Source organism: Daphnia magna, linkage group LG8 (assembly GCF_020631705.1).
Source record: "Daphnia magna isolate NIES linkage group LG8, ASM2063170v1.1, whole genome shotgun sequence".
Classification (NCBI taxonomy): domain Eukaryota; kingdom Metazoa; phylum Arthropoda; class Branchiopoda; order Diplostraca; family Daphniidae; genus Daphnia; species Daphnia magna.
The window spans coordinates 3662840-3690320 of NC_059189.1; the positions used below are offsets into that span (position 1 = coordinate 3662840).

Genomic DNA, 27481 nt, shown 5'->3' on the forward strand with positions numbered 1-27481 from the left:
TCCGTCCAATATAATGCTTTCCGAACGGATATTACGAAGGAAGTAAATGTTCCATTCCTGAAACAGTGAAACTATTCTTAAAATTTTTTGGCGCCATATTGTTTCACCGACGTTGGGGGAAAAAAAAAAAAGAAAATGGCCAAATGTGAATTGACGGTTCTCTTTTCAATCCATGAATTTTAATCGCCAAGAGTGACAGCTCATCCAATTTCAATTGCTCTGTTGATTCTCAAGTTTTGCCGTTTGATTTGTTTGTAGCATTTGGTTATATTTTTACGTAAAGACGTTTTTTCCTTAATTGAAAGAAAGAATTTCTTCTACAGGATACGTGTTTGCATTGAACATTCCTCGTTCTCCTCGGGAAGGAATGCAGCCTTCCTGTAAACTTTAGAATTAGTTTGCTACATGATTGAATCTATGTGGCTAATGCTGATCCTTAAGAGGAGGTGAAGGTTTTCCATATTCTGCAAAGTTTAAGTCATGCCCTACAGACGAGATACCTTTTGTCATCAGCTCTGACAATACTGGTAAGTTTCCATTCAACACATTACATACTCTTCATTATAAATCTTGCAATTGTTTAAGAACGAAGAGAAAGACTCTGGCAAAATTATATTTCAAAAATTCCCATTATTCACTGTCATTCGCAATCAATACGCTACTGGGAGAAGTAACTAACAAAACGTCTTAATCACGCGGCTAAAATCACCTTGAAAGGGAAGAAAAAAAGAAAAACTCCTGCGCAAACGCTACTAGTATGAAGAGATGACATTTCCTTATGGTAAATACGGTACAAACAAGGAAAGGACGAACACCCTTTGAAGCCCGCCTCATCGCTCTCTCTGGTGTGGCAGTCAGAATCCCCTTACGTCCTACCTACGAAGAAACGGCTTGCAGCGAAGCTCATTCGATCTGCTTCCAATCAGATATAATGAGCCCCTCATATTGCCACGAGAGAGTCTACATTCTTTTTCTTGCAGCGTTCTTGCTGCCCTCGGTCTTTCGTTTGTTTTTCTATATAGAGACCTTTACGAGAGTTGTTGCCGAACACAGGTGGAGATCCGGCTGCTATGGTAACGTCGTTTTCGAAGGCTTATACATAGAAGAGACACATACACACACAAGGGCGTCGTGTATCTGACGTGTGCTCATCTCCTCGTGACTCCTCGTCGCAAAAGATGCACCAGAAAAGGAAAAACGAAGGGCACAAAGATAGAGATCAATAAGGTCAAATGCTTGCCATGCGATGCGTAATCAAGCTAAAAGCTCGTTGTCGCTCTCTTTTGTCTCGCTTTCCAAGCCGAGTCGTTGCCCAGGTATTGCTCGCCGCTTCGGGCTAGTCGAAGGACCCGAAACGTGTCCCGAGACCGTGTACAGGTGTAGTTTTTAATCGTAGTGTTTAGCCAAAAATTGGCCAAAATGGGGGTGCCGCTCAGCAAATACCGTGTCCTACAAAGTTGCCTAGACATTCGCTGCGTTGTGAGCCCCTCTGAGAATGGCAGAGTCGTTCATTCGACCCCCCCAGAACTCACAAAATCTCCATCGAAAATGTCAGAATCAAACGCTACCGAAAAACTGAAGACATCATCCAACGCCTTTAAGTTATTGACACCGAATAGTCGAATGTCAACAGAGAGCGTTACTATCGACGGGGAGAGTGGTATCCGATCGCCGGAGCATACACCCACGGTCAACTGTTGGAAATCCAACCAGCTGGAAGCCGTTGGTGAATCTATCCGGCAGACTGAGCAGCAGACAAACAATGAAGAAGTCCCTGACGAAATGCAAGAAGAATGCACCATTTGTTCATCTGCGGTTGTGGTCTCTGAAATTGTAACTGTCATGGAAGGTTCGCTAGTCGTCGAAATTCACGCCGTCCATTCCGAATCCGATGTTGAAGACGAAGAAAACTGCAACCGGCCTTTGGTTGCCCGGCCCCGTACACCGAACAGGACGTTGTTCCAGCCATCGCCACAACCTTTCCGTCTAGAAACCGACGATGGGTATAAATAAATAAAAGAAAAAGTGTATAGATTGCGTGCGAATAATAACCATCGTTTCCTACACCACCCCCGTTCACGCTCAATTGAGTTCCAGCGAAGCCATGGTGCCTTTCTCGGGCCAGTTTTTGGTCTCTCCCTCATTTGATTCTGAATAGATATCGTCGCCTTCCTCTATTTCCTCCTTTTGCCGTCACATCGCATCGTTTTCTTTACAACTTTCCAAAGTTTGGGCCCTTTTTTTTTTTATTATTATTATTGAAGAAAGAAAGAATAGAAGAGTTTGTTTCGACAGAGGGGATTTGTCTTCCGCGCCTTCTTTCTTAGACTTTCGGCTGCTGTGAGATCGTTCTGGAACGCTTCCAGCTGCAGCGGCAAGCACGTGCCGCTCGTAAACACGATCAGCACCTCGAGTCGTTGCCAAAAAGAAAAGACGGCCTAGTCTACGGTGTAGTCTAAAGCTATTTCATTTTTCCCTCCAAAATTTACTTCTTCATTTATCTTTTGTATTTGAGGCATCAAAATAGTACGACGTAGAAATACCAATGATCTCCCTCCCCCTCCTTTTTTTTTTTTTTACGACTGTCCCGCCGATATACAACTGCGTTCCTGTTCATCGTAGCCCATTGTATTCGGTTTACTAGCTATTAATGAGAGAATACTGTCAAAATGTTTTGATTTCCTTTATACGTAGTTTTTATTCTTTAATTTAATTTTGTTTTTCTTGTTTTTTTGGTTTTTTTTAAACATTCCAGGCAAAACGAATGTTGCGATCGTGAAACATTGTTTGAAGGAGCGGGAGTGGTAGACGGCCTACCATCGATATGTGTAGACGATTTTAAGATCGAAAAGAGGCGTCATCATCAGTCTCTGACGACGGTGGACGTCGAATCGACGGCGATCTTGAGACGATGCCAGTCGCCTCGTTACGGACGATCCTTTTCCAGATCCACCGACTCGCTGAATGAAACCTCCGAGTCCACGCCAACATTATCGTCCAGCTTTGGCGAACACTCAAAAGAGTTCCATCTCGTTCGAGGTCCGGACAACTGGGAAACGCCTGTGACGGGCAAAAGACGAGAATCTGCTCCTGATTTCAATTCATCGGATTCCAACGATAGTCGACCGAAGATTGTCATCCGCCTCACATCTGTCGAGGGCCTGGAACTCAACTTGACCAATTCACTTCAAGATAATCAACTTCTTCCGGAAGCGGCAACAGTCGTCGTCTGCCCACATCGGTCGATCCGAGTAGGAGCCACCCGCCCACAGCCGCCGAAATCAAGTAAGCCATTTCTTTTGTTTTCTTTCCGTTTGAGATCCGATGCGCCACTTTTATTTGGTGTGTGTGTGTCTGTCTGTCTGTAATGCGAAATATGGAAATTCGCAAACTTATGAAAACTGGGGCGGGGTCAAAGTGGGCAATTCAGTGAAAACACACAAACTTCTTGTTACATAGTGGTCATCCATTAACGACAAATATGTGAAGTGAACGCGGAGAAGAAAACATGAAGAATAAGTTTCCGTTTTTTGTTTTTGTTTTCTCCCCTTTTTGAAATAATGGCAATCCTCATGTCGGCAATCAATAATTTGCATCGACTGCCACTGTTGTCGCTTGATATCGGAACTTGAATCCCTGTCCCGTCAAACTTGACTCTCGGTCGGCATGTGATTAATGTTCTTCAACAACTTTGTTTTTTGCCTCCTCTTTTCGCCCATCTATCTTGTTTTTCGTTAAAGGTACTCGCAGTTGTTATTGAATAACGTAATGGAAAACAGTGTGGGTTCCTCCTTTAAGCAGTAATCGATAGATAGGCTGCAAAAAAAAAAATGATAAGGAAGGAAAACAGAAAAAAAAATTGATTTTTCTTTGATGTTTCATTAGTTTATCAATCCTTGTTTTTCGCTTGAGTCAATCACCTTTCCATTCGTGCAAATCTCGTTTTCTTTTTTTTGTTGCTTCATACTCTGTGTACATATACATGTAGAGTAAAAGACAGCTGGGAAAAACCTTATATTACGTGGGCCGGCGCAAAAGAGCAAAGATAGAGATACAAACAAACTATGGATCCTCTTATGGGAGGGGGGCTTCATTCACCAGCTTCATGTGTATACACACACAATCTCTTCCGTATCGTAATGAGGGAAGGCTGTCGGTGGCCTTGATGTGAGCTCATGAAGGATTCTTGTGTACGGCGTCGTAAAAGACGGAAGTTTTGCGATGGCTGCCATTCGTCGTACCTTCATTCAATCGAAATCTTGTAAAGAACTAATAATCTCAGCTTGTTTGAGGACTGGGGGGGAGGGGAAAAGTTAGTAGCAGACGCGAAACACTAAATTCAAAGGAAGAAAAAAAGGAATATTCTAATTATCAACGAAGGAAAAAAAAAGGAAAAAGTCTAGTGGAAGCCGGAGAAGGCACAAGTTGAGATCGTTAGATGGAGACCTCATCCATAACCAAATCGCCCGGCTCCTCCGCCCCCCTTTTTTTTCTATAACTTTAAACTCGGTCACAAATTTATGCTTCTCGCGCCGTCAAAATTTAAATGATGCGTGACTGCCAGAAACTAATTTCCCTTTTCTTCTTTGCTTAACGTCTAACCCCATTTCTTCCATTTTGTTGATTCGCGTTTTATTTCCCTTTTTCTTTCTTTTCTTGAAGGGCAGGGAGAAAGAAAAAAAAAAAATCTATCGTGAGCAATAGTGACACGCTTAGGCTAGTCGAGCAGATTAATCAGGTATTAGTATTCAAATTCTCCCCCTTTTGCCTGTCTATTCTTGAAAGCTCTGACGTCGTAGGAAGGGCGACCAACCGGGATAAAATCACGACAATCGTTTTCCTTTTTGCCACAAGGTTTTTGTTTTTGTTTTTTTAATTCTTCGCCTATATGTCCTTGCCTTTTCAGCTATTTACGGGAGCGTGATAGAACTTGTTTTCTCCTGTTCAATTTGAACCGCACTTCCGTCTTCCTCTTGCACGTTCATCGTTCTCTATCCTCGTCGAATCACAACCGTTTCCTCTTTTGTATAGCCTCTTGATATCATTAGGATTTATTTTATTTATTTATTTTTTTAATCATTGAATATTATGTTATTTTGTCGCGCACACTGCTGACTTCTTTTGATTGATAAAGCGATTGCGTCTCTTATTATTTGATATAATTTCCTTGATGGGATCAAAAGAATCTGTTCATGTCGATATCGAGCGCGCGAAAACTTGAACTTGTAGGTCATTAGAGCAGATTGATTTAAGTAACTGGGGGCTGCCAACGAAATCAGCAAACATCGACAAGCGAAGAAGGGATGAGGTAAAAGAAGAGAAAGTGTATTTAATAGTAGTAGATCATGTTTTACAACGTGACTCGTATCCTTTTGATTCCAGAGAAAAAGACAAAATAGAGAGTTCATTATAAATCGCGTATGCTTGCAGACAATTCCCCCCGCCGTTTTTATTCCGGTTTTCTTGGCTCACCAAGTCAACTGAAATATTTGATGCGCATATGTGCTTGACATGGGTCTCGATTACTGACACGACTTGCGTCACGGGCTTCGTAACAAAAGTCCCCCGTTGTCTTGCTCTTTTGCGTTTTATTGCAACATATGCTTAGCAGCGCTCGTGTTTGCCATCCACCGATGGTAGCAGAGCGGCTAGTATCGAAAAGAGTTGCATTTTTTTTTTTTTTCCCCACCGTTTCTGATCGTTCAATTTGTACTTCATACTTTCCATATCAGCAAATGCTAAAGTGATAATTGTCTTGTTTGTCTAGCTTAGCCAGCATCGAAGTCTAAAAGCCATATCTGGTCGCTAGGTAGTGCTCTCAAAACCGGATTGAAGGAGAAGCAGCCAGGGAAATAAGGGAACGTCCAATATTTTATGATCCGTTGGTCGCCATGGAAGCAATCGTTTATGCACCGGATTACACACAGTGACGTTTTTCTATCTTCGCTCCCCCATTTGTTCGTTGTTCGTTTGTACCTTTACGTCTTGATGTGGATGCAAACTATCAGCTACTGGGGTGGGCTGTACATTTGTGTGTGTGTGTGTGTGTTGACGCTATAGCTGCTACGGCTCCCTGGGTGCAGCGTTGCGCCGACAAAACAAACGAGCGAAATAAACAACCGACTTCGAAAAGGGCCACACACGCGGATGGAGACGTAACCTTATTTTCTTCTTTTCTTGTAGCCAAAGAGCACACATACAGAAAGAATTGGAGATCTTCAGGTTCTATGGTTTGCAAGAGGGGGACTCGTCATGTTAAACATATCAAGGGGAGTAGAGGTAAAAAAATAAAAAAAAAAAAGAAAGAAAAAAGGGCGGTGGGGGGGGGGGAGAATAGATAAAAGGTTTGTGTGGGGAAATTGAGAGCGCAGGCAAGGCTTCTTTTGATTGCTTTGACCATTTGCCCTCGAGTTTGTTCCCAGTTTAGTATCGTTTGGAAGCTCGACAGTCTTGGATCGTTCTCATTTCTGGTCCTCTCACGCGTTCGGATTTGTCTTAATTTGAAGCTGTTAGTACAGGAGGGTTGGGAGGGAGAAGGGTGGCTAAAGAAATGATGGAGTTTGAGCTCGTCGCGGTTGAAGGTAAAAGAAAAATTGCACGCCATCGAATTGTGATGTATTCATATGCATCGTTTTTGTTTTTGTGTTTTTGTTTTTTGAGGGGCGTGTTCCATATACGAGGAGCAAATGACTAAATTTACGCAGGACTCGGAAAGAAGTGTATCTTTCTTAGGGCAAAGCTCGTTATAATTTGCGCGTTTTCATCTGTGCCACAGCGGTCTCTTCTCCGGTACGCAGTCAGCGAAGGAACAAAGGCGAACGTGCATCAGTCCTAAAAGGCTTTAGCGTGAATTAAGAGGCTTTACCGCACTGTGGCCTAGCGGCGTCTAACGTTCGGGGTATTTTAGCATCTGCTCCCTCTCACACGGGGGACACTGCATTTCATGTACGGTTTCGTGAAGATGTGTCTTGAATGTTTGATCATTAAGTTTCTCTCCTTTCCTTTTTCTTTTTGGGTGGTGGGGATGTGAAAAACTTCAGCGACTCTGTCGCAAATTTGAATCAAATAAAACCTTTGCGTGACTGAATCAAATTAAAGTTGACATTTCGGCGTGCTCGATCTCGGGATCGTTGGTGTTTATTTGTGCTCCCCCTCCTCCACTATTGTGTCTGCGATCGGTTGACATTGATGATGATTCCGTAGTCGATCATTTTGCTCCATTATTGATTGAATGCTCTCGAGACATACATCCAATCTCTATTCTTACTGTTTGCGTCGGTTTCAACCCAATCTCCGTGTCTCTAGCACGCACACACACACAAACACAGTGAATGAGAAGAAGAACATCCCCTACCCTCCCCCACCCCCCAAAAAAGAAAAAAAAATCGAACGCGGATGAATAAATTGGTGGGGACGAATCGTGGCGGAGCGTAGAGAACCGGGCGACATTTAGCACTACTTGTCTAGCTTCACTGCCACACTCTTTCTCTCTAGTGATGGATACATCTACGCATTTGCGAAGGTCGTTTCTTTTTTTTTTTCTTTTTTTTTTTCGTGATCCATCTGAACACTCCCCTTTTCCTTCTTTTATATCCGCCATCAAACACGCCCTCTCACCGTCACTGCTACGGATCTTTTTTTTTTCTTTTTTTTCCTTTCTGACATATGTAGGAAGGGTACTATCATCATCACTCGCCGAAGCGCATCAGTCTTTTTATTTTTATTATTTTTCTTTTTGATATTCCGATTTCGGAGGAGGTACTGGACGAGTCGAGATCCGAGTCACAAAGTGAGGACTGTGTTCCACCTCCTGTGCCCTTATGTTCTAGCGAAGAGATGCTGTGTGTCAAAACGGCGACACACGATGTTGATACTGGCTAGTCGTTGCTCTCCCTTCCAGCTGATCAGTCGCTGGAATTTTTTTTCTCCTGATACTTACAGTAGTTTTTGATTTGTATATTTAAAAAAAGAAAGATGTATCCTCGTTCTCTCGTGCGCGGGTATCTTGTTTTATAGGTGCGTGTTTGTTTTTGTTTTGTTTTGTTTGTTTTTTTTTTATTGATTTTTTGGGAATAACACAGAGAGAACGTTTGATTTGATGACATTGGAGGACGTTTGTGGTTCATCCGCCATGGCCAAAGTCTTTCGCAAGTGCAAGAGCGCCACCTTTCAGATTGGTAGCGATACCTACACCATCGGTAAGAAGAAAACACGAATTCTTTGTCTATTTCTCACCACCTTTGCTTTCAATTTTTTATTTTTTAGTTAAATGAACTCATTTAAAACCTCTACCGACAATTGGGGGTACCTTTCTTTCCCCTTTGTTTGGAAGGAGAGTTCGGGGGGGTGATTGTGCGCGTGACGCGTTTTCAGAGCCAGTTGACCGCACCGTATTCCATCACGAGACAGAGACGATGGACGGGGTTTATTGGGCGAGAGGCGGAAACAGATTATTTGGGAAATGTCATTTAGGTATTCCTCCCATTTCGTCTATTGGTTTGCCTTTTTCTATTCATTTATTAGTTTTTTCTTGTTTCTTTTTTTTTTTCCTTCTCAAGTGTATTCTTTTAAGAGGGAAGGAAAGGGGGTGGTTTGTTTGCGAAGGATTTGTATTGAGAGCATACGGGAATGACGTGGATGCGGTATCCTCGCAACGACAGTTAGGTAGCAACCACTTTCGTTTCGATCTACGTTTCTTTCTCTTTTTCCTCGTGTCGTCCCTGAAGTTGCACGTTACCAGGTAGATATTTCTTTTCTTTTTTAAACGACTGAACGTCAAGAATTCATCAGAAATCAGTGAAACGGCCTGCATTGCAACACAAAGACAATATGGAAGTGTCTGATTGAAACCTTATTTATTTATTTATTTTTTTAAATTCTAGATGAAAATTAAACGAAATGTATTGTTGTTGGCACTTTTTGTAAATCAATCCGAAAGGACTTGGAAACCATATTGTATTTGGCACAATGGCTGCGTCATTTAAAGCTCTTCCTCCCCCCCTCCCCATCTTTTGAGACCAACTTCCTGCAAGCAACTGTGTACACTTTGGAAGAAGAAGAAAAAAAGCGGAGAGACGAGACTTGTCTAACTATCATTGGTTTTCTCTCTTTCAATATCTCGGTTGGGCTCCTGTTGCTTGGCAACGTGATTGAAGTTACGCGTGAGTCTTGCGTGTGTGCGCACCATATCGCCGTTGCAGTCTCTTCTTCTTTTCTGTTTCGCTATTCGTTCGTGGCTTCTATTTTTTTTTAATCATTATTATTTATTTATTTATTTATTTATTTTTAAAGAAGTCCCTTTTCTTTATGTTACTTACCTCATTTGTTATCGGGGGTGGGAGAGGAAGGGGGGGGTGGAGGCAGGCAAACATCAAGCAAGAAGTATGTGTATAGGAGTACAATCTAGTGTACTTGTGACGAAAAAGAGGCCGTTGCAATGCCGATCGCAATTCCGCCGAGACACAAGATCTCTTTTCCTTTAGTACTTTGATGACATGTGACACATTGATTTCCAATAAAAAAAACGTTCGTCAGGCCGCCCACTCTATATATCCTTGCTAGTAGCTTTCTCTCTCTCTCTCTTTCTCTTTTTTTCTTTTTTTTTTAACACTAGTGTAGGAGTGGAGGCGAGTACTTAACTACTTTAGTGTATAGCACTCTCGTCGTCTTTCACTTTGAACCTGTACCAAAGAAGAAATGAATCGACAGATGGAAACACCTGTGTGAATTCGTTTTTCTTTTTCTTTTTAAATGCTTTTATTATTATTTCTTTTCTTTTTTTTTGGGGGGAGGTCTGTAATCGGATCGATGGCTCTGGTGTATATCCCAGAGCGGTTCCTCTATCTGTTTCTTTGTTTATGTGCTTGTATAATAAAGTAGGCTCGCTCTCTCTCTGCTTAGAAGAGTATGGAGAAGTATAGATCTTTATTGGATTTACCCGGATTGTTTTCTTTCTTTCCGGCCACCGTTTGTTGCTTTTGGAATGTTTTCTCGAACGGGGGATTTTTCATTTCAGCAAAGTCTTTCCTTTTCTTTTCACCTTGTCTGCCTGCTTTGTTGATGCTGATGAGTAGTAACTCTGATGCTTGTATTTAGTAGTTGTTTTTTTTCCCACTTTTTTTTCCAATTTATGCAGAATTTCAATCAAAAGTTTTGGGCTAGTGGAAGTGTTAACTCGCTTAGGTCGAAAGGGTAAGCCGATAAGCTGATGTCGAAGTGCGAACATCTTTCTACATGTAGTGCGCGGTTTGGTTAATAGATGGCGTTTAGGGGCGAAGTTCCCGCTGAGCATTTGAAAACCAAGTATTCCGCTCAATGATTCCTGGAGGACCATGAACTGCAAGCGCGTCGCAGTTTCTAGCGATCGTTCGCTCTCGTAGTCGCCTATTACAGGCCGCAAAGAAGTTGATGACGTCAAGAGTACCGTTTAATAACCTGACGATGTCGTTATTCTTCTTTGCATAAACTTCGTTTTGAATGCACCTTTCCAAAGTAGATTGAAATTCATCAACATTCGAAAGCATGAAACTCGCGCAGTTTTACGTAATGGTGAATTTAAAGCAGATTATTGTTTTCTTATGCTATCGGTTGAGAATTTCACCTGTGAAGGGCAAGGGCAATTAAGGTCCATGTCGAGAGGAGTTTGAACATTTCCTCGTGTTTTGTTTTCTTCTCAATCTACTTATTTGCGTCCGCTCTTGTAATTGTACTTGCAGCATTCCCAAATAATTTGTGCCTACATCCGCCCGTCTTCCTCGTCCCGATCTCTTGTGCGTAAGGCGCAATAACAGGCAAACTGTGAACACTGGCTGCGATGATCCCCAAAGAAAGCTGAACGAGATAGCTTGTTAGCGCGCAAACAGCACGTGGAATCGTCTCATTAACGTTCTAATTGTTTTGGTGCATCCTATTGGAGCGCGATTTATCTTTCACGAGAATCCTTGCGTGAAAAAGCGGAGACACCTTCTAAGAGTGCGATGCATTTTAACAATTTCTTCCAGTCACGTACAGTAAAAATGTGCGGATCTATTCCTCCTTTGTGCATCCCATTTTTTATTTCTTATGATTTTGTTGTAACTTGATACTTGACTCAATCACGCCGTAAACCTTATGCGTTTAGCATGTCGAAAGATGCCAAAGATGAGAGAAGTTTTGTCTATCGTTCACCTCGCGTCGGCAGTCGCTAAGTCGAAGCATCTCTTTGTCGCTTCGCCTTTGTCGATGATGAGCTTTTCGTTTCATCTCGGCAAATCCTTTTTTGAGTCCATCTATCCGTGTTTCTTTTGTTTTTGTTTTTTTTATTTCCCCCCTCCTAATATTAGTTGAAAGCTGATTATCAACTGAGAATGTCGTCCTTCTCTTTCTCTCTGTTTTCTCATTTTTTCCCTTTTTTTTTTTTTTGTCGTGTTTTCTTCGGCTCACTGGTCACGCACGATGAGGAAGACGCAACGTTGCGCGTCGGTCATGCAAGAAAAAGTGCAAATGAAAATAAGAGAAAAACGAAATCGATGAGCTCTTCAGCCCAATGAGATTGATTTCTCTTTTCTCGATAACCACCACACTGTTGCTACGTCGATTCTACTCAGTTCCCAAAAGATCACATCAATTTTTAAAAGAAAACTTCTTCCAACCAGAAAAAATTGTAAAAAAAATGAATTCCTAAGTTCCAAAATTTTATTTCTTAGAATCCGCAGCCTATAGTTGCGTATCTCTAACCGTCGTGCGTCATACGATTGTCTACACAGATGCTAGGAATACGTGAATGGCAGATTTAGTTGTTTATTTTGTTTCCCCTTTCCTGTTTTCACCTAACGAACGGATGAAAATAGGAAGCAAATCTCCAGCGAGTGGCTACGTGATTTTGTTTTTGTTTTTGTTTTAATTCTTTTTGGCCACACTACGCTGGAATACTTTCAATCTATCATCGTGGCGCCATTTTCCGATGCGAAAATTTCAACAAAAGTCAAACAAAAAAATGGTGTCTACCAGCATTCGAGACGAGCGTGAATGACGGAAATCACGTCCGAACGTGCACGAACCTTTTGGTGATGCGACTAGCAGCGCCTCTTTCTTTTTGTGTGTGTGTGTGTGTGTGCGTGTGTCAACTGACAACGTTTGTTGGTGGGCGAGGAATTGACGTTTTGCGGATAGAACTGACTACTGGGTGCTACTATTATAGATCTAGGGGCTATACTACTATTACGCGAACAGCACGCTCAGTTGATTCGGCGCTGGGTGCGAACGGAAGTTTGACGCTACCTTCACAGGAAGTCGTTGCCCATCTTTGCTCTATTTCCGCCGTTTTTCGTCTCTTTTTCTTTTTTTTTTTATATTTTATTTACTTCCAATGGTTCTCTTATTTCTTCGCTGTATAGATCCCACGTTTGAGTGCAGCTATTGTCCGACTAGCGCGTACGAGGAGGGGAAAAAAAATCGATTGCGATGATGACATTTCGATTTTGCGATGACGATGGTGTCGTTCAGTAAATATTGAAATCAGCATCTGCTTGAAAATTGGTCGACTAGACACGAGTGGCTGCCGTTCACGAGTGCCGTAGGTAAACACAAGAACTAACTTCCACAAAATGCCTTTCTTTTTGTTTCCCCTCCCCCCCCCGTCTTTTTTTTTTAAAACCTAAATCGATGGCCGATGAATCATGCGACTAAGGAATGAAGAAAAAAATAAATAAAGTTCTTGGTAGATTAGAGAGGGAACGTGTTCTCTTGGCCTCGCATTTGAGTAGCCTATGTAGTAAGACGGGGGAGAGATCTAGGAGAGCAGTAGTAAATCACTTATTTACATATCCGTTACACACATCAGCATAGCTGCTGCGCTTTGAGCTTCATTGTCATCATCATGATGTCGTCTATAGTCGCCTTTTTAATTTCCGCTCGAAGCGTTCAGCCTATCGTCCACGTCTCTTTGTTTTCATTATAGATTTTTTTTTTTCTGCTCCATTTTTTTTTTTCTATTGATGCGTTTATTAGATTTTTTTTTTGGTGGAAAAAAAAAATCTGTGGAATAGCCAAGATTTCCCCCCTTTTTTTTGTTGTTTGTTCCGCGTGAATTCGGATGCGTCGCCTGGCGTGATGGAGCACTTCTTTTTGCCACGCGGTGCCATCATTCCTTCAGTGAATTTGACAATGTAATATTCAAAAAAGAAAAGAAAAAAAATGTTGCTGCCAGCAGTCGAATCGATTGAACTATGGAAGTCACACTCGAAAAAAGGAAAAAAAATTGACCTTCAATGGGGGTTGATCACAGCCACAAGAATATTTATTTAAAAAGAAAAAAATAATAAGAAAAGGAAACTAGAGCGCATCATTCTGTCCAAGTTTGCTTAATCAGAGTGTTCGACCTGAATCCCAAATAGTTTTTCTTTTATATTATTGCACAGACGAAGCCCCCAAGAAAGAAAAGCACGACTGGGTACATTAGTTGACTATCCGTGCGGAACTAATGAGATAATGGATTATCTTGTTTCGGTTTGCGTTGCTCGTACACGTAAACTACCTCTGTCTGTTGTTCGGAGAAACTCATTCAATCCGTAGCGCACCAATCAGTAAAGAAAGAGAACAAGAAAGAAGGAAAGAAAAATAAAATAATAATCAAAGAAGATAGTTGATGGGATGGAGATGGTGTCATGATTAATCACAGTCCATGAGGGTCCATCAGGGGCGGGAGTGTCCGTGCCGTTTAGATTTCTAATTAATCGACGAGAGTAATTGTCGATCAATATCTGCCCGTCACATAATATGTCGCCTTGTGACTAGCAGCAGCCCAATCACTTGGCATTTAAACGATCAGCGTAGAGTCGCCCAAGCTTCAATCAATTTCATCGGCAACTGACATTTATTAAAAACTAAAAAAACACACAAGTCAAACGAAAACAGAAAGAAAAAAAAAAAGGTAGAATCTTTATCACCAATTATATAGCGGCACACACACACACACACAGCTGCCACGCATTCATTGATTTATTGGCAGACCACACGTACAAGCCACATTTGAGTGCGTGTGCGTGTGTGTGTGTCTAGCTCCTATTTTTGGCTCGGGATGCTGGGCGTGGCATCGCTGGCGACACATCCACACGCCGTACATGCAAGTCTTGACTATTTTTTGCCCATCCCCTGTCCCTCCGTGATGCGGGCACGAGCAGGTGAGGATGCGACACTGATAGCAGTAGGCTTCGACTATCGAAGACCATAACAGAACTTGCCATCCCACCTTTTTTCTATTTTATTTTATCTTATTTTTTTCTTGCTGCCTTGCTGCCTGCCTGCCCTGTGCGTTTGTTGCCTATACATTGACTGGGGTCGTATAGCGGCGCAACGGGCAACACGCTCTAAGAGTCAGACTAGCAGCGCTTGCCAGCGCATGTGTCGCTGGCCAACTCTAAAGAATTCAGTCGAGCTACGGCTGCTCAACCGGCCGGTGGTTTTGATTCTCTTCCATCGCGTCGTATTGTTCCACTTGGCTGATTACACAAACACGGCCATGTGCCGAACCCGTTTGAAATTCCCGCTTGTTTCCATTTCGCTTTGACTCGTCTCCTATAGCGGATGGCATTTTCAAAATTGTTTGCGGAAATTCCTTTTTCTTTTGTTTTAATTTGTGGCCGTTCTTAACGTGCGTTCATCAACTAGCGGTGAAAAGAGGCGGCCAAGTGATTTTGTTTTCCCCGCATCCTCGTGAATCGGATCATTTTGTTGTTGTTGTCTTCCCCAATGTCTTAATTGGTGGTAAGCCTGGGGTCGTGTGGGAGGGGGGCAATGACGACTATTGTCGTCAAAGAAACGTTACGCAAGTGTCCCAGCGATCCGGCCAGGCTGTCGACAACGACGTCGTCGACGTCTAAATCTTCGCTGACGCCTGCCACCAAATCCGCAGCGGCAGCGTCGAAATCTTCATCGTCGACGTCTGCTCTTCACCTGGCGCCATTCTCCAAATGCGTCCTCACTCTTGATGGTTACAATTACGTCATCAGTAAGTCAAACAACACGCACACGTATAGGAGGCAGCAACTGTTATTGAAATTACTTTTTTTTTTTTCGCGGATGGGAGGGCTGGGGTGAGGGGGGGGGCATTTGGTCTTGAAATTTATAGCGTGCACTTGACTCTCATTATCGATCTTCATCTTTTTTTTTTTAAATGCTCGAATAGATTCTCCCCGGTTCTCCTATGAAAAGTTTGCCGATCCCGCGAAAGGCTTTTGAACTTTGCCTTTCTGTTTATTTAAACCAGCGTCGCTCATAATATAAGAGAAGGCTATTGTAACCATCTAGCCCCTTATTTTTATTTTTGCTGCTCCTCATTACTGAAAGTGAATCTCTCTCTCTCTGTGTGTGTGTATGTATCTATCCGTGAGGAAGACAAACACACGGATGGACGGAACTAGTTTGGTCCAAAAAAAACCCCATCGGTCAGGAAAACATACAAAGTCTAGTTGAACTGACGCACCGTAACGTCATCACTTATGTAGAAAGGCAATGGTTGTTTTCCCTCCTAGCTTTCCTCTTTTTTTATTGTGTACTTTACTTTGATTTTTTTCTTTTTTTGAAAAAGAGTTTGTTCATCCGCGAGCACCATTAAAATGCGGATGCGTGATAACAAGGTGCGCACCGAACAAATCAAAAATTCACGGGGCTTTGTGCGTCTTTATTTATTATTATTTAATTTTTTTAAAACATCATGAACAAAAGTGTGCATGTGAGTCAATCGTTAGCGGAGGAGTAGAGGAAGGAAGCCGTGACAACAAGAACAACATCCGCAACGGGTGAAAAAAAAAAACAAATAAAAAATGAAATGCTTAATAATGATGAACGTACTGTCGCTCATCAAAGCCAAGATAAGCTTCTAAAAATGAGGGGAAATGTCGGCCATCTTCTTCTTCTTCTCTCGTTTTTTTTTTTGCGGCAGAGCATATTTTTGTTGACGTTCCGATTTGTTGAAAATTCGCTCGCGTTCGGTAAAGAGCTTCGTGTGTTTGGATGGGACACGTTAATAATGAAAATAAAATGTTGCGGTCGGATGAGAAATGCTTGAATTTGGGAAGCGGGAATGTTTGGTGCGTTTTTGTTTTTTAAAGCCTCCAAATAGATGAGACGGGGAGGCTGTGGGCGGATAGCGCATGATGGACGTAAACGAGATGGTTTATTTATTATTTTTTTTTTTAAAGGGCAACCTGTAAGTAATGACTCCCAATTTACATTCTGACGTCAGCATTTTTTTTATTTCTTATTTATTTTAAATGGTGGTTTTGTTTCTGCCAGCCATTGACACTGACAATCGGTCAAAGAATAGAAGAATAAAGAGGCACATTCCCGAGGATGTTGCAATGAACACGGACGGAATTCAATCGATGAAAGTGATTGCGTTTTTGTTGTTTTGGTTTTGTACCTCACCACAGAAAGTTGGATTTTTAAATGTGTGTAATTGCAATCCGGAATGACCTTTATGCTTTCGAGAGAACTCCGCATATGGAGCCGTTCTGTGAACGGTTTGCTGACGTCATTAAAAGATGTGTTGCTTAAACTCTCGGGATTGTTTCTTTCAAGAAATCCGAGACCAACTATTTAAGCGGTGAAAGACGATAAAGATCTGTTTCATCGTCCAGTACCTCAACTCTAGATAAAGTTCCGGCCTTTGTGTGTCTGTGTGTGTGTGTGTGTATAATACACACAACTTCCGTCGCATGGTATACTACTTACCTGCTAAGAGTTACCACATTTATACGCCCTCCATACTTAAGCGTGCGTGTGTCTATATATATATATACCTTACCTATCTCTTTTTTTTTTTGTATTTCCTTTCTTTAGGTATTCTGTATATATATATATTTATACATATACATCCTAACGCGCGCGAATATATACATTCCCGGCGCTCAATTTCTTAGTAGTTTGAATAAGAGATCAGGTTAAAGTGCTACCGAAAACTTGCATGTTGTAGTCTATAGTGCTTTGCTCGATCCCATTCCAGAGACGGTTCTTCTATTATTTCACCCCCACCATCCAGAAGGGGGGGGGGGGCCTTCTCTAGAGCCTTGAATCTTTCAAAACCGTCAAGACTTTGTCGTTTGTCGTTGTTACTGTGGGAGGATGAAAAAGAATCGGTAGAGATCCAACTTTTCTTCTTTGTTTTTTGTGTGTCTGTGTAAAAAGAGCGCAACATTGCATCAAGGCAGCACAAGTATGTACGGGAAAGAGGGAGAAAATGAGAGAGGGTTGTTGAAATAATGTGGGAGTCATGTCACCGAAAATGGAGATCAAAAGCCGCTGGCGGCTTGTGACTGCTGATGCCGCTGGCTGTTATGCATTAAGATCGCCAATACAATCGGCAAATGTTGCCGAGAGTAGGTCATTGAACCTTTAGTCTGCCCGTTTGACACGTCCGTCACGTCCTTTTTTTTTTTTATAAATATACTCGTAGACAGCCATTTTTTGGGGGTTGGGTGGGGGGGCAATATCAGCTCGGTCGTGCCTTGCGTGTAAGAGCCAACTTTCGCTCGTGAATTGTAATAACATTTAGCATTTAGACGAAGTTCTTTCCTCGCTTTTCTATACGTCACGTTCATCACCGGAATCGAATGAACACCTTTGGCTATCACCTCAACTCTCGCAGAAAGTTCTCAATGGAATATGTTAATATTCTAATGCGCATCAGCGGACGTGATGGACGTTATTGAAACGATTCTGATGTTAGTTCTTTCAATTGGCATGAGAGGAAAGGCGCACTCTTGATTAGAAGATCCGGATGACGTCCGTGCTTCGTCTTTTTTTATTATTCCCTTATCCGGATGACGCCGGTGATTTGTAGAGTCACGAAACTGTTACGTGTGCAGTGCGTGTGCAACATACTGGTAATCTACTGTCGGCAACGAACCAATCGGCTGAAGAGTTGTAACTTTGTTGTCATTTTTTATTTCTTTCTCTCTCTCTCTTCTGATCTTCCTTCCGTTTGGCTCGTTTTTTGCAAAAGGTCAAATCGACGTCGTCATAGCCGATTGATCAGACAGCAATCACTTGCCCTCGGCTATGTCGAAAATTCAATTTTTGTTTCTCTTCCCTCTTTAAATCCCCAGTGTCTAAATGTTCTTGCGTTACCTCCACTTTAATTAAAGATATGCCGTGCAGTCACGCAGCGTCTTGCGTGACTCAACTTCGACCTCTTTCTTCCAGATTTCCATGTGTGTCTGATTAGACGACAAGTGAGATTGACGTGCCCCTCTGTGCGTTAAAGAGTAGTAACGATCCCGCACATGCTGCTGCTTCAGCGCTTTAATAATCGCAATTCTATTTGATTCCTTTTTTCTTGCGAAAATTCTCCGTCACGGTTCTGTCAAAAAGGGAATTGACCCTTCACAAAAGAGGGCGTCTTCGCTTGCGTTTATGCGATGCGAATGGTACGGTTCAAGTTTCTATTCAAATACGATCTCGACAGACATTTTAAAAAAAGCCCCTTTTTGTGTGTGTGTGTGTGTGTGTGTGTCTGTTGTCTGATTGTGTGTTTAACGATTGACTTCGTCGCCATTCACAGTCGAAATGAATTCCGCTCGTATCCTCTAGATGGGATGTGTAGATAGTCGTTGGTTGCCATGGAGACATGGCTCCCCCAGCGATGGGCTCAACAGCTGCAATATGGTGCCAACCAAATGTCTTTATTTATTTTATTTTTTATTTTTTTTCCTCCCCCTTTTTTTTGTTTGTTAATCGTTCATCATCGTGTTAGTTTTCATTGCACATCACGTTACAGTGTTGTCGCCAGTTACGTTCTATGTTGCCATGTCCAATGTGTCAACAATGGGATTCATGGTCATGCAATATGTAGAGACTTTAGATGGCGGTGGGGAGGGCGAGGTTGTTGGAAGAGTCCCGTACGAAGGGCAATCATCGTCGTGTAGCACTTGACTGTAAAATCAGCACGACGACGGGGAGGTTTCGTTACTACTCTTGAAGCATCGTTCTCAACGAACTGGCCTGGACGTTGTTTAGGTCGTGTCCAAAAAATCATTTCGTTTTACGTTCCGGGGTTATCCGTTGACTCATTACGTTGGATGATGGTCCGTTGAGCGCGACGTCGAAACGAGAGAGAAACCCCTTCTGTTGATGTTCCATTTTCCCGTTGTTTTTTTTTTCTCTTGAAGGTCCTCCATTTTGTTTTGGTTTTTTATTTATTTTCGATTTTTTTGTATTTTGAGTCTCGCTTTTCTTATATTTGCCTCGGTCCAATTTTCTTGCGCTTCTTTTCTTCTCTCTTTGACCGAGCGTCTTGCAAAGAGAGCCGCAAAGTTTTCTCCGTTTCCGTGACATCGACACGATTGTTTTTTGTTTGTCAGAAGAAGCCAATACGAAAGGGAGAAGCGCATTGAGAACGTTGCACAAAAACCTGTGTTTTACTATTTTATTTCTTTATATTGCATTTCGTACTGTGTGTGTGTGTGTGCGGCTGCGTTACATTGACGTGACAACGCGTTCCTCCAGCAACGATCATCTCGGTGAACTCGCCAGGGAACCGCATGTTCTCTCTGATTTAATTCAACATTGAATTTCAATAGCCCCGTGTATTTCGAGTTTTTTTTACAAGTCTCGTTAGTTTGTACGAAACAATTGCTGGAATTATTTTATTTTATTTTTTGGGGGGAGGAGGGGGGAGGGGTTGGGTAGTTGTTAGTGCGTCATTCCCAACTAACGTCTTGGCCGGTCAATGCGGTGATGATTGCGCTAGAAACTCTTTATGATGTGCAGACAGTTGCAGATGTGACTTGTCCCATTCGTCTACTATTACACGAGTGCAGAATCCATTTGGAAATGAAATGAGAGAAAAAACGTGAATGTCTTTTCTTCTTCCTCTTCTTGAATTTATTGCTGATGGAACATTCAAATATTTGCTAACTTGGTTTGCTTGTTCCCCTTTTCCTCTTTTCGTCGTCTGCCAATATCATCATTATCATTTCTCTTCTTTTCACGGCCGGAATGTCCTTGACTGATTTCCAGCCAGTTTGATACGTTGCCAATTGGTTTTTTTTTTTTTTAAATTCTTCTCCGTTCCTGCCATTTTCCTTATACCTGCATGTCGAGGCCCAGAACTAGGTTTTTTCCTTAACTCGTATATCCTCTCGCAAAGAGATAAAGGAGTTGCACAATTGGCACAAGAAAATAAACAGAGAAGCCAGGATCAATCTGAAAGAGAGATCTCTGGGGCTGCTGTTGCTGTCCGTGCACGTCTCTCCAGTGTTTCGACGCAATCAAAACAACCGCCAAGACCATCTTCAATCGCGAACGTGCCGAAATACCTTGTCCAGCGAAAGACCCCCCCAAAAAAAAGAATATCTATGTGGCCATGACAGGAAGGGAGAACATCATACGTGGGCGGGAGTTTTGCGGGAAAAGAAATCAACCACGTATATACCGAGAATGTGCAAAAAAGAGAGGACAAAAATGAGATACGCATGCAGACACACACACACACACAGAGTGTAGGAGATTGGGCGGTTGGAAAGATCCTGCGCGCGGACGTACACACTGTCGTTCAACGATTTCCAAGTCGCGATTGCATCCGGAGTGTTGGTTGCATACATATACACACGTCCCTCGAAAGAAAGAAAGGAGAGAAAGAAAGAGAACTTTACGGGGAAAAAAATGGGGGATTTGCTTGTAGATTCTTTTCTTTCTCCTTTTTATTTATTTATTTTATTTTATTTTTGTGTTGGAAGTGTAGAAGGGCTCGACTCCTCCCACTTTGCCCCATTTGTGTAAGCCTTTACAATTTCAGTGGACTGCCTCTTTAGTCTTTCCTACATCCCCCGGTGCTCGACGCCGGAATGATAAGCCTCTACATAAATAGGCGAGCGACGCTCCTTAGCATTTCCATTTTCGATTGAGACTCTCCTTTTGATTGTGTTCTCTTCCAGTGGCTTTATTTTTTGTATTGTTTGCCTCTTATTTTCCACCTTTTCCTCCCTTTCTTTCATTGCATTTTTTTTTTGTGTTTTGTTTTGTTCTGTTTTTCAATAGTGGCCAGTGGTCCGAAAGGTTCCTCCAAAGACGACAGCTCTTTTGATTACACACCGACGGCCAATGGAGAATACACAGGTAAGGCCATACTAATTGATTTCTACTTAAAAAAACACGCACACACAATTTAAACAAATAAAATTCGTTCAGGATCGGAAACTCTGACAATCATGCGGCGTTCGAGCAGCAAAAGGAAAAGCCAAAGGTCCAGTACAGGTGCTGGAACTCCCACAGTTAGCGAGCTGGACGATTCGGCATTAGAGCGGCACGTCGGTATCATCGAAGATGAACCGCCCATTGAAATGGCGGCTGCAGCTGTCCCATCGTCCGAAGTTTGCGAGAACGCTTCTCTTCGGTAATTTTTCTTTTTCTTACATCCCCCCCTTATCCTTTATTTATTTATTTTTTTATATTTTTTTTGTTGGAGGAGCTTAAATTTTTTTTCCCTAGCCCCCCCCCCCACTCCTCGCTCTTCAGCGCGGGATATTTGAAATCTGGTAGGGCATCCATAATCTACCGCAATGGCACGCCACATTAGACACTGTGCGTGTGTGTGTGTATGTGTGTGTGGCCGCGTGTATGTGCTGTTGAATTGAAAATAAGCTTTGCCAGCCTCGTATAATCCAACACCAACCAACATTGGCCTTACTAGAGCGCAACGAAATTTGAATGACTTGTAATGGCATTGGCAGGCAGCCGAGCGTCTTGTAAAATGCTTTTCGGTCTTATAAAGGACAGTTCGTACAAGGCAGTGAAATACAGTAAGGCGGCAGAGCACGGCAGTCTAGATGGCAAGACCCTGGAAGAGAAAGAAAACTAAATAAAATCCTTGGAAAGGGTGGAAAGAAAGGGGGGAAAAAAAAAATGAAAGAAAATAGAAAAGAAAGAAAAAGAGGGAAGAAGGATCAATGATGTGACAGCCTCAGGGATGGGCGGGAAGATTGGGGGGCAAAGTCTGCCGCCGCTAGCACGTGAAAAAGACCCGTCAACTTTATGTAGACGTATATATATGTATATAACAAAATCGTGCTCCGGAGAGCAGGGCGGATGATGGAATCTGATGATATTCGTCCCCCCCCCCTTTTTTTTCCCCTTCTTTTATGCCACCGTGTTCCCTTTTTTTTTTTTTCTCTTTCTTTTCTTTCCTTATTATATATATATTTTTTCTTCTATGTTATAGGCTGAAATGCCTATTAAGGCTCCTGGACAAGGGCGAAGTGCGGCCCGAAGTGATGCAGAAGAATCTGAAATTGGCCATTCAAGTGCTGGACGCCGTGTACATCGACGAGGCCGGAAGGTGAGTGCCGCTTCTCAATTCCTAAGAGTTTGCTTACAACACCGTAGGCTAAAAACGTCAGCAGTCTCTCCTTCCGCCTCGGCTCTCTGCCATGTTTGTTCCAGTAGAGTAGAACGTTTCTCGTCTTGCAACGTGATCACGGCAAAATCATGTTGTACATGTATGCGCTTAATCGTTGTTGCAATAGCGCTATTATGCCCTCAGGCTTTTTCATTTATTTATTTATTTATTTTTTATTTCTACCTCCCGACTTCAAACCGAATCGATTCAACTTCTCCGCAATCAAAACCCGTCGTGTTTTTTTTTTTTTTTAATGTAACCCTCAAGTTTCTCTAATATGATCTCTTGAGAGGTAGAAAAAAGGGGGGGGGGAATGAAAAAGGGACCAACTGTGAAAGGAATGAGATGGCAACGGAAAATATAATCACACGCTAGTTGCTTCTGTATGTATGTGTATACTAATAGACCAATCAACCGTTTTTTTTTTCTTCATCTTTCCGTGAGGATGTAAACAAGGACACGGCTAAACGGCGAAAAGAAATGGTTTTGCGTCATAGCGGTTTAAACTCTTGTTGATTTTATCCGTAAATATAAAGGGGGATGGGGAGGGCGGGGACAAAAATTCGTTGTCGGCAAGGCAGTCAATTGGGGTTGCGAGGTGAACGGTTGCGGGTTGTGCGTTCCCATAATAGAGCGCATCCGAAATCTGATGTGTTTTGTTTTGTTTTTTTCTCGGCTGCACACTACAAGTTTGTTAGCGGTAATCACGCGAGAAACGGCAAGCTCAAAAGACGGAGGGGGAGGAGAGAAAAATCGATGACGTTGCGTCAAACGGCAATTTGCAATTCTCGGCCCCTGCGTATCGTCTGTGTGTTGAGGTGAGCGAGGAGAATCTTGATGGCCGAAGTCGAACCGAATGACGTAGAAAAGTGCGCAAGTGTTCAAATAGCGGCGAGGATCACGATGACGAATCAGTAATTACGAAATTGATTTGACCAAGTGCTGCCCGAAGGCTCATTGTAATTAACTGGAAACAAAAGGTAGGAGTTGTTGGAATGGGGTACGAGTTGGGTAGCCAACTAATGAAGAACTCTGCGATATTAGAGCCATACATTTAGGTAGGAAAACAAAAGAAAAATGGAAAGAAATGAGGGAGAAAAGGGATGAATCAGCCGACGAGGTCAGACTGTGAGCAGACACGAAGCTGCGCAATTGTGGCGAGTATCGAAAAATAAAAGTTGGCCAATCTCTATCTTTCTCATCTTCTTTTATTTTACCTCTCGCGCTCCGTTGACTTTGACAAACAGCTCACTCGCTCTCGCCATCAATCGAATCAATTACGATGTCAAATGATCCGCGTAGCCCCTCCCCATCCGGCCTATATCGAGGCCGTTCTGGAGTGGACATAAAAGAAAGGGAAAGGGCAAATGGAGAGTCAAATAACAGAATGTTTCGTTGAACATTTCTGTTTTTCGTTCGTTTGTTGTTTTTTTTAAAAACCAAAATCAAGAAGAAAACGCTGTTTTTGAAATGATTCATTTACGTCTGTTTGTTGTGTCGTCATCTTGATTGTGTGTGCGCGTTTTTCACGTTGTACATATTTCTCACTTAAATCTTAACTCTTCTTGATCCTTTTCTCTTTTCCTTTTTTGCCTTCAAAAAAAATCTCAACGTCCTTTGGCTGATGTCCCGTCCTGATGGTCTTTGTCCTCTTGTCCATTTTTCTTTTTCGTATTTCCTCTTTTAACTTCCGCTGTGGGGCGGATTTTTTTGTTTTTCTTCTAAATCTTGGGTGATGGTTCCTTGAAAACTTGTTTCTTTTTTCCTTGTTAAACACTGGCCTAATCCCACCTCCCCGAAAACCTCAGTCCCGACTGCGAAGACGATGTCGGCGACGAGGAGGCTTTGTGGCCAGATACGAATGACGCAAGTTCGCCAGCACCACTCACCAACAACACCTCTCCCCACTTGTTATTACCTCGTTTGGCAAAACCCTGTTGTTCACGGGCATCTCGAGTTGGGCTCAGACCGGCCGTCACTTCTTTTACCACTTGTTCTTCTCCTACTCGTTCTTGTTCGTCCACTGCTACTACCCCAACAGCATCTACCACTGCTACTACCGCTACTACTTCAAAGGCATCTGTTCGTCGTCCTACACTTTTCAAGAAAAGGTGACATCTTTCTATCTCTCTCTTATCTGTTTGATATTATTCGTTGTCTTTTTTTTTTTTTTCCATTCTTATTCTACGTGTGTTTTTTTTTAATGCATTTTTCTCGAATATTTGGGGGAGGGGATGTGTATCTCCGTTTTTTTTTCGGTTAGGTCGCAGACACCACCAGCGACATTAACATAATCGCTGGATTCGTTTCGATATTTATGCATTTTTTCCAGCTTTTTTATTGTTATTGCATGTCTTTGTGTGTGCGTCTTTGCGCTACCCCGTTCTCTTCTATGAAATCCCATAGTCTCGAATGGCCAGAGCAGAAGAAAAAAAAACGAGAGCCTTTCTTTATTTCTAAAGAAATCGAAAAAAAGAAGAAGAAGAAAAGATGGAAAACTCTTTGTTAATAAGAAACGTCCTCCTAGCCTCAGCGTAGATCATCTCTCTGTCTTATACAGCCATCGATTACGCCATAGCATTGAACGATGAAGCGCCCACATAATCATCTATGGCCGCCTTTTTTTTTGGGGGGGGGGGGGATTCTTTACTAGTTCCCCCTTGTGGACGTAAAAACACCGTTTCCTTATCCAACACTTGATGCAGGAGCCAGTCGGGGCTCTCACGATTGATGTACTCCACTCTATTATCAAAGGTGAAGAGAGAAGCGTTTGGTATGTAGCGATTGCGAGCGAAGAAATCAAGAGCTGCGCCACCTATCGAGTTAGTTCTTTTGATGCCGTCATGGATTGTATAACACGTCCGAGATGGTTGTGACACGCGTCATATCAAAGGATCTACTACCACCCACTTTCCGCAAATATCTGAAACGTAGAATAGAGTCGTATTGTTTCCTTTTCAATGGCGGAAGAGAGGCGGGGGGAAAAATGCGCTCAATGACAAATCAACATCCGCACGGAAATCGTGAAAAGAGATTCTGTTGATGAAAAGATAAAGAAGAAGAAGAAAGAAAAGCTGCTTCAGGGAAATCTGATTTTTATTTTATATTTTTTTGCTGTCGGCCGTTCCAAAAAAAAAAAAGAAGCTTATTTTCGTTTGGCAATCGAATACAAAATATAAAGGAAGAGTTGGCGCCTGGCTGCGTCGAACCCAATTCGCACGGCTGTGGCAAACTGGAGGGATGCTGCCGAGATTTCCGTTCTTTGATTGCCCTTCTCTCTTTTGCTCCCAACTTGGGAATATCATGAAAATGAAAAGGCAACAAACAACGAACAATCTTGAGAGAAATGGAAGAAGAAGAAAAAAAAAAGAGTACATTGTATTTATCGATTATTGATTTGAGAGAGTCAGGCTGAAAAAAAAAAGGAACAGTAACGATGTCGATTCAATGATGGCGGGTATATATATATATTATATACACTGTGTATGGTCCCGTATCAGCATTTGGCCCTCTGTGTGTATTGAGTGAAATGTGGTTTGTTGCTGTTGGACGCTGTAACGTTAGGCGTCCGTAGCGTTGCAGTGCATTCAGCTGTTACTGCAATCCGATCCAGCCGACCGAACGGGACTGTATGACGTCTCGTTGTATACGGACCGTCGGGCTTTCGTTGGGGCCAGCTGGTCGTACAGATTTTTTTTGTTTTTCTTTTTTAACAATAGCATTGGCTGCTTGTCTGACGAGAGAAGGAAAAGCTTTTTGTTTGTTTGTTGTATAACAGTCACTCATCGAGACCAACGTGATCGCCACTCAAGTGGAGTGACGTAAGATGATTGCCAGTCAGCATCCAACCAACGGACAAATGTCAAATTCAGAACGTGTTGGTTTTAATGGCATAGTGTTATTATTATTGGTCGTTTGATTGCCTACAGAGAGTTGAATTGAAACATTTAAAAAAATAAAAATGCATATGGTTGCATCACTCGAATTGATGATGAGATGGAGATGTAGGGAAATTGCTGGTCTTGAAGCTTCAAAAAGCCATTTATTGAAGCGAGAATGCCGAGGAAGATGAAAGACAAGACAGTCGTATAGAAATGCAAGTTTCAATAAAACGAGAGGCCTATTTACAGTTTTGGCCGGGCTATAAACTTACGAACGAGAACTGCGTAGAGCGTTGGCCAGCTCACCATCTAGGCAGACTCCAATTCATCTTGTTTGCCCAGGGACTTTCAGCGTTGCCCTTTATTTCCGCATACATATCCGTCTGCCTCTTCACTGAGCAAATAACGAAAAAAGAGATAGAGAGAGAGAGACGAATAGCATGTCTAGTTAATGCGGATGCGAAAAAGTCGACTTTCCGCCATGTTTCTCCTCCGTCGATTTCGCTCTTTGCTCAAAAATCTCGTGACTAGTACGCGTAACAGTGCGGAAAGACATTGGAAAACATCCGAATTGAATTGACTTCGTCAGAGATTAGAGTCTTATGAAGGCTCATAACGTTGCTTGCCTTCCTACGCACAATTCCCTAATCTGTTTTTTGTGACATTTGAAAAGAAAAGAAGATGAACAATTCTTCGTTCCGTGTAGAGCTTTAGCGCCTCCTCCTGCTCCGTTTGGCAAACTAGATAGCTCGATTAGATTTTCAAGTCTATATTTGGGCTAGTCAATTATGTCGAGTAGGAGTACGTTGGGGGGGCAGGATATATTAAACGGGGATGGAAATTTATTTCATTTTATTTTGCCCTTCTTCTTCTCGAATAGACGCACACCGGAAGAAGATGACGACTTATCGGAAGTGCGGGCCGATGCCGTGCCGCCGGAAGTGCGAGCCTGGCTGGCGTCTACGTTTACACGCCAAATCAGCAGTCATCGTAAACCCGGCGAGGAGAAGCCGAAATTCCGGTCGGTGGCACAGGCCATCAGGGCCGGAATCCTGGTGGAACGCATCTATCGCCGAATGTCCTCATCGTCCTTTCTACAATTCCCAGTTGAAGTGGCTCGCAATTTAAAGGTAATATGCACCGACTATCTAAAGCTCTATGACGTGATTATCTCTCGTTCGGTTTCACATTACCATTCGTGCGTTCCTCTTGCATTTTCCGTCCTCAT

General features: G+C 42.5%; 1 protein-coding gene across 3 annotated transcripts in view; it reads left to right on the plus strand.

Moving 5' to 3' along the window:
- The first annotated feature begins 1404 nt into the window (after positions 1-1404).
- The window catches only part of LOC116928902 (calcium/calmodulin-dependent 3',5'-cyclic nucleotide phosphodiesterase 1C), a 29378-nt gene continuing 3301 nt past the window's right edge, over positions 1405-27481 (plus strand). Inside the window, exons 1-8 of one of the 3 annotated variants that reach the window (XM_032936035.2) lie at positions 1405-2003; positions 2756-3285; positions 8082-8198; positions 21016-21093; positions 21166-21370; positions 22196-22312; positions 24181-24483; positions 27134-27383. In XM_032936035.2, the coding sequence (XP_032791926.2) occupies positions 1420-2003; positions 2756-3285; positions 8082-8198; positions 21016-21093; positions 21166-21370; positions 22196-22312; positions 24181-24483; positions 27134-27383 (2184 nt within the window). In that variant the 5' untranslated portion in view covers positions 1405-1419. The remainder of the gene's footprint in view (positions 2004-2755; positions 3286-8081; positions 8199-21015; positions 21094-21165; positions 21371-22195; positions 22313-24180; positions 24484-27133; positions 27384-27481) is intronic. The other 2 variants (XM_032936037.2, XM_032936036.2) reach the window with 2 other exon arrangements.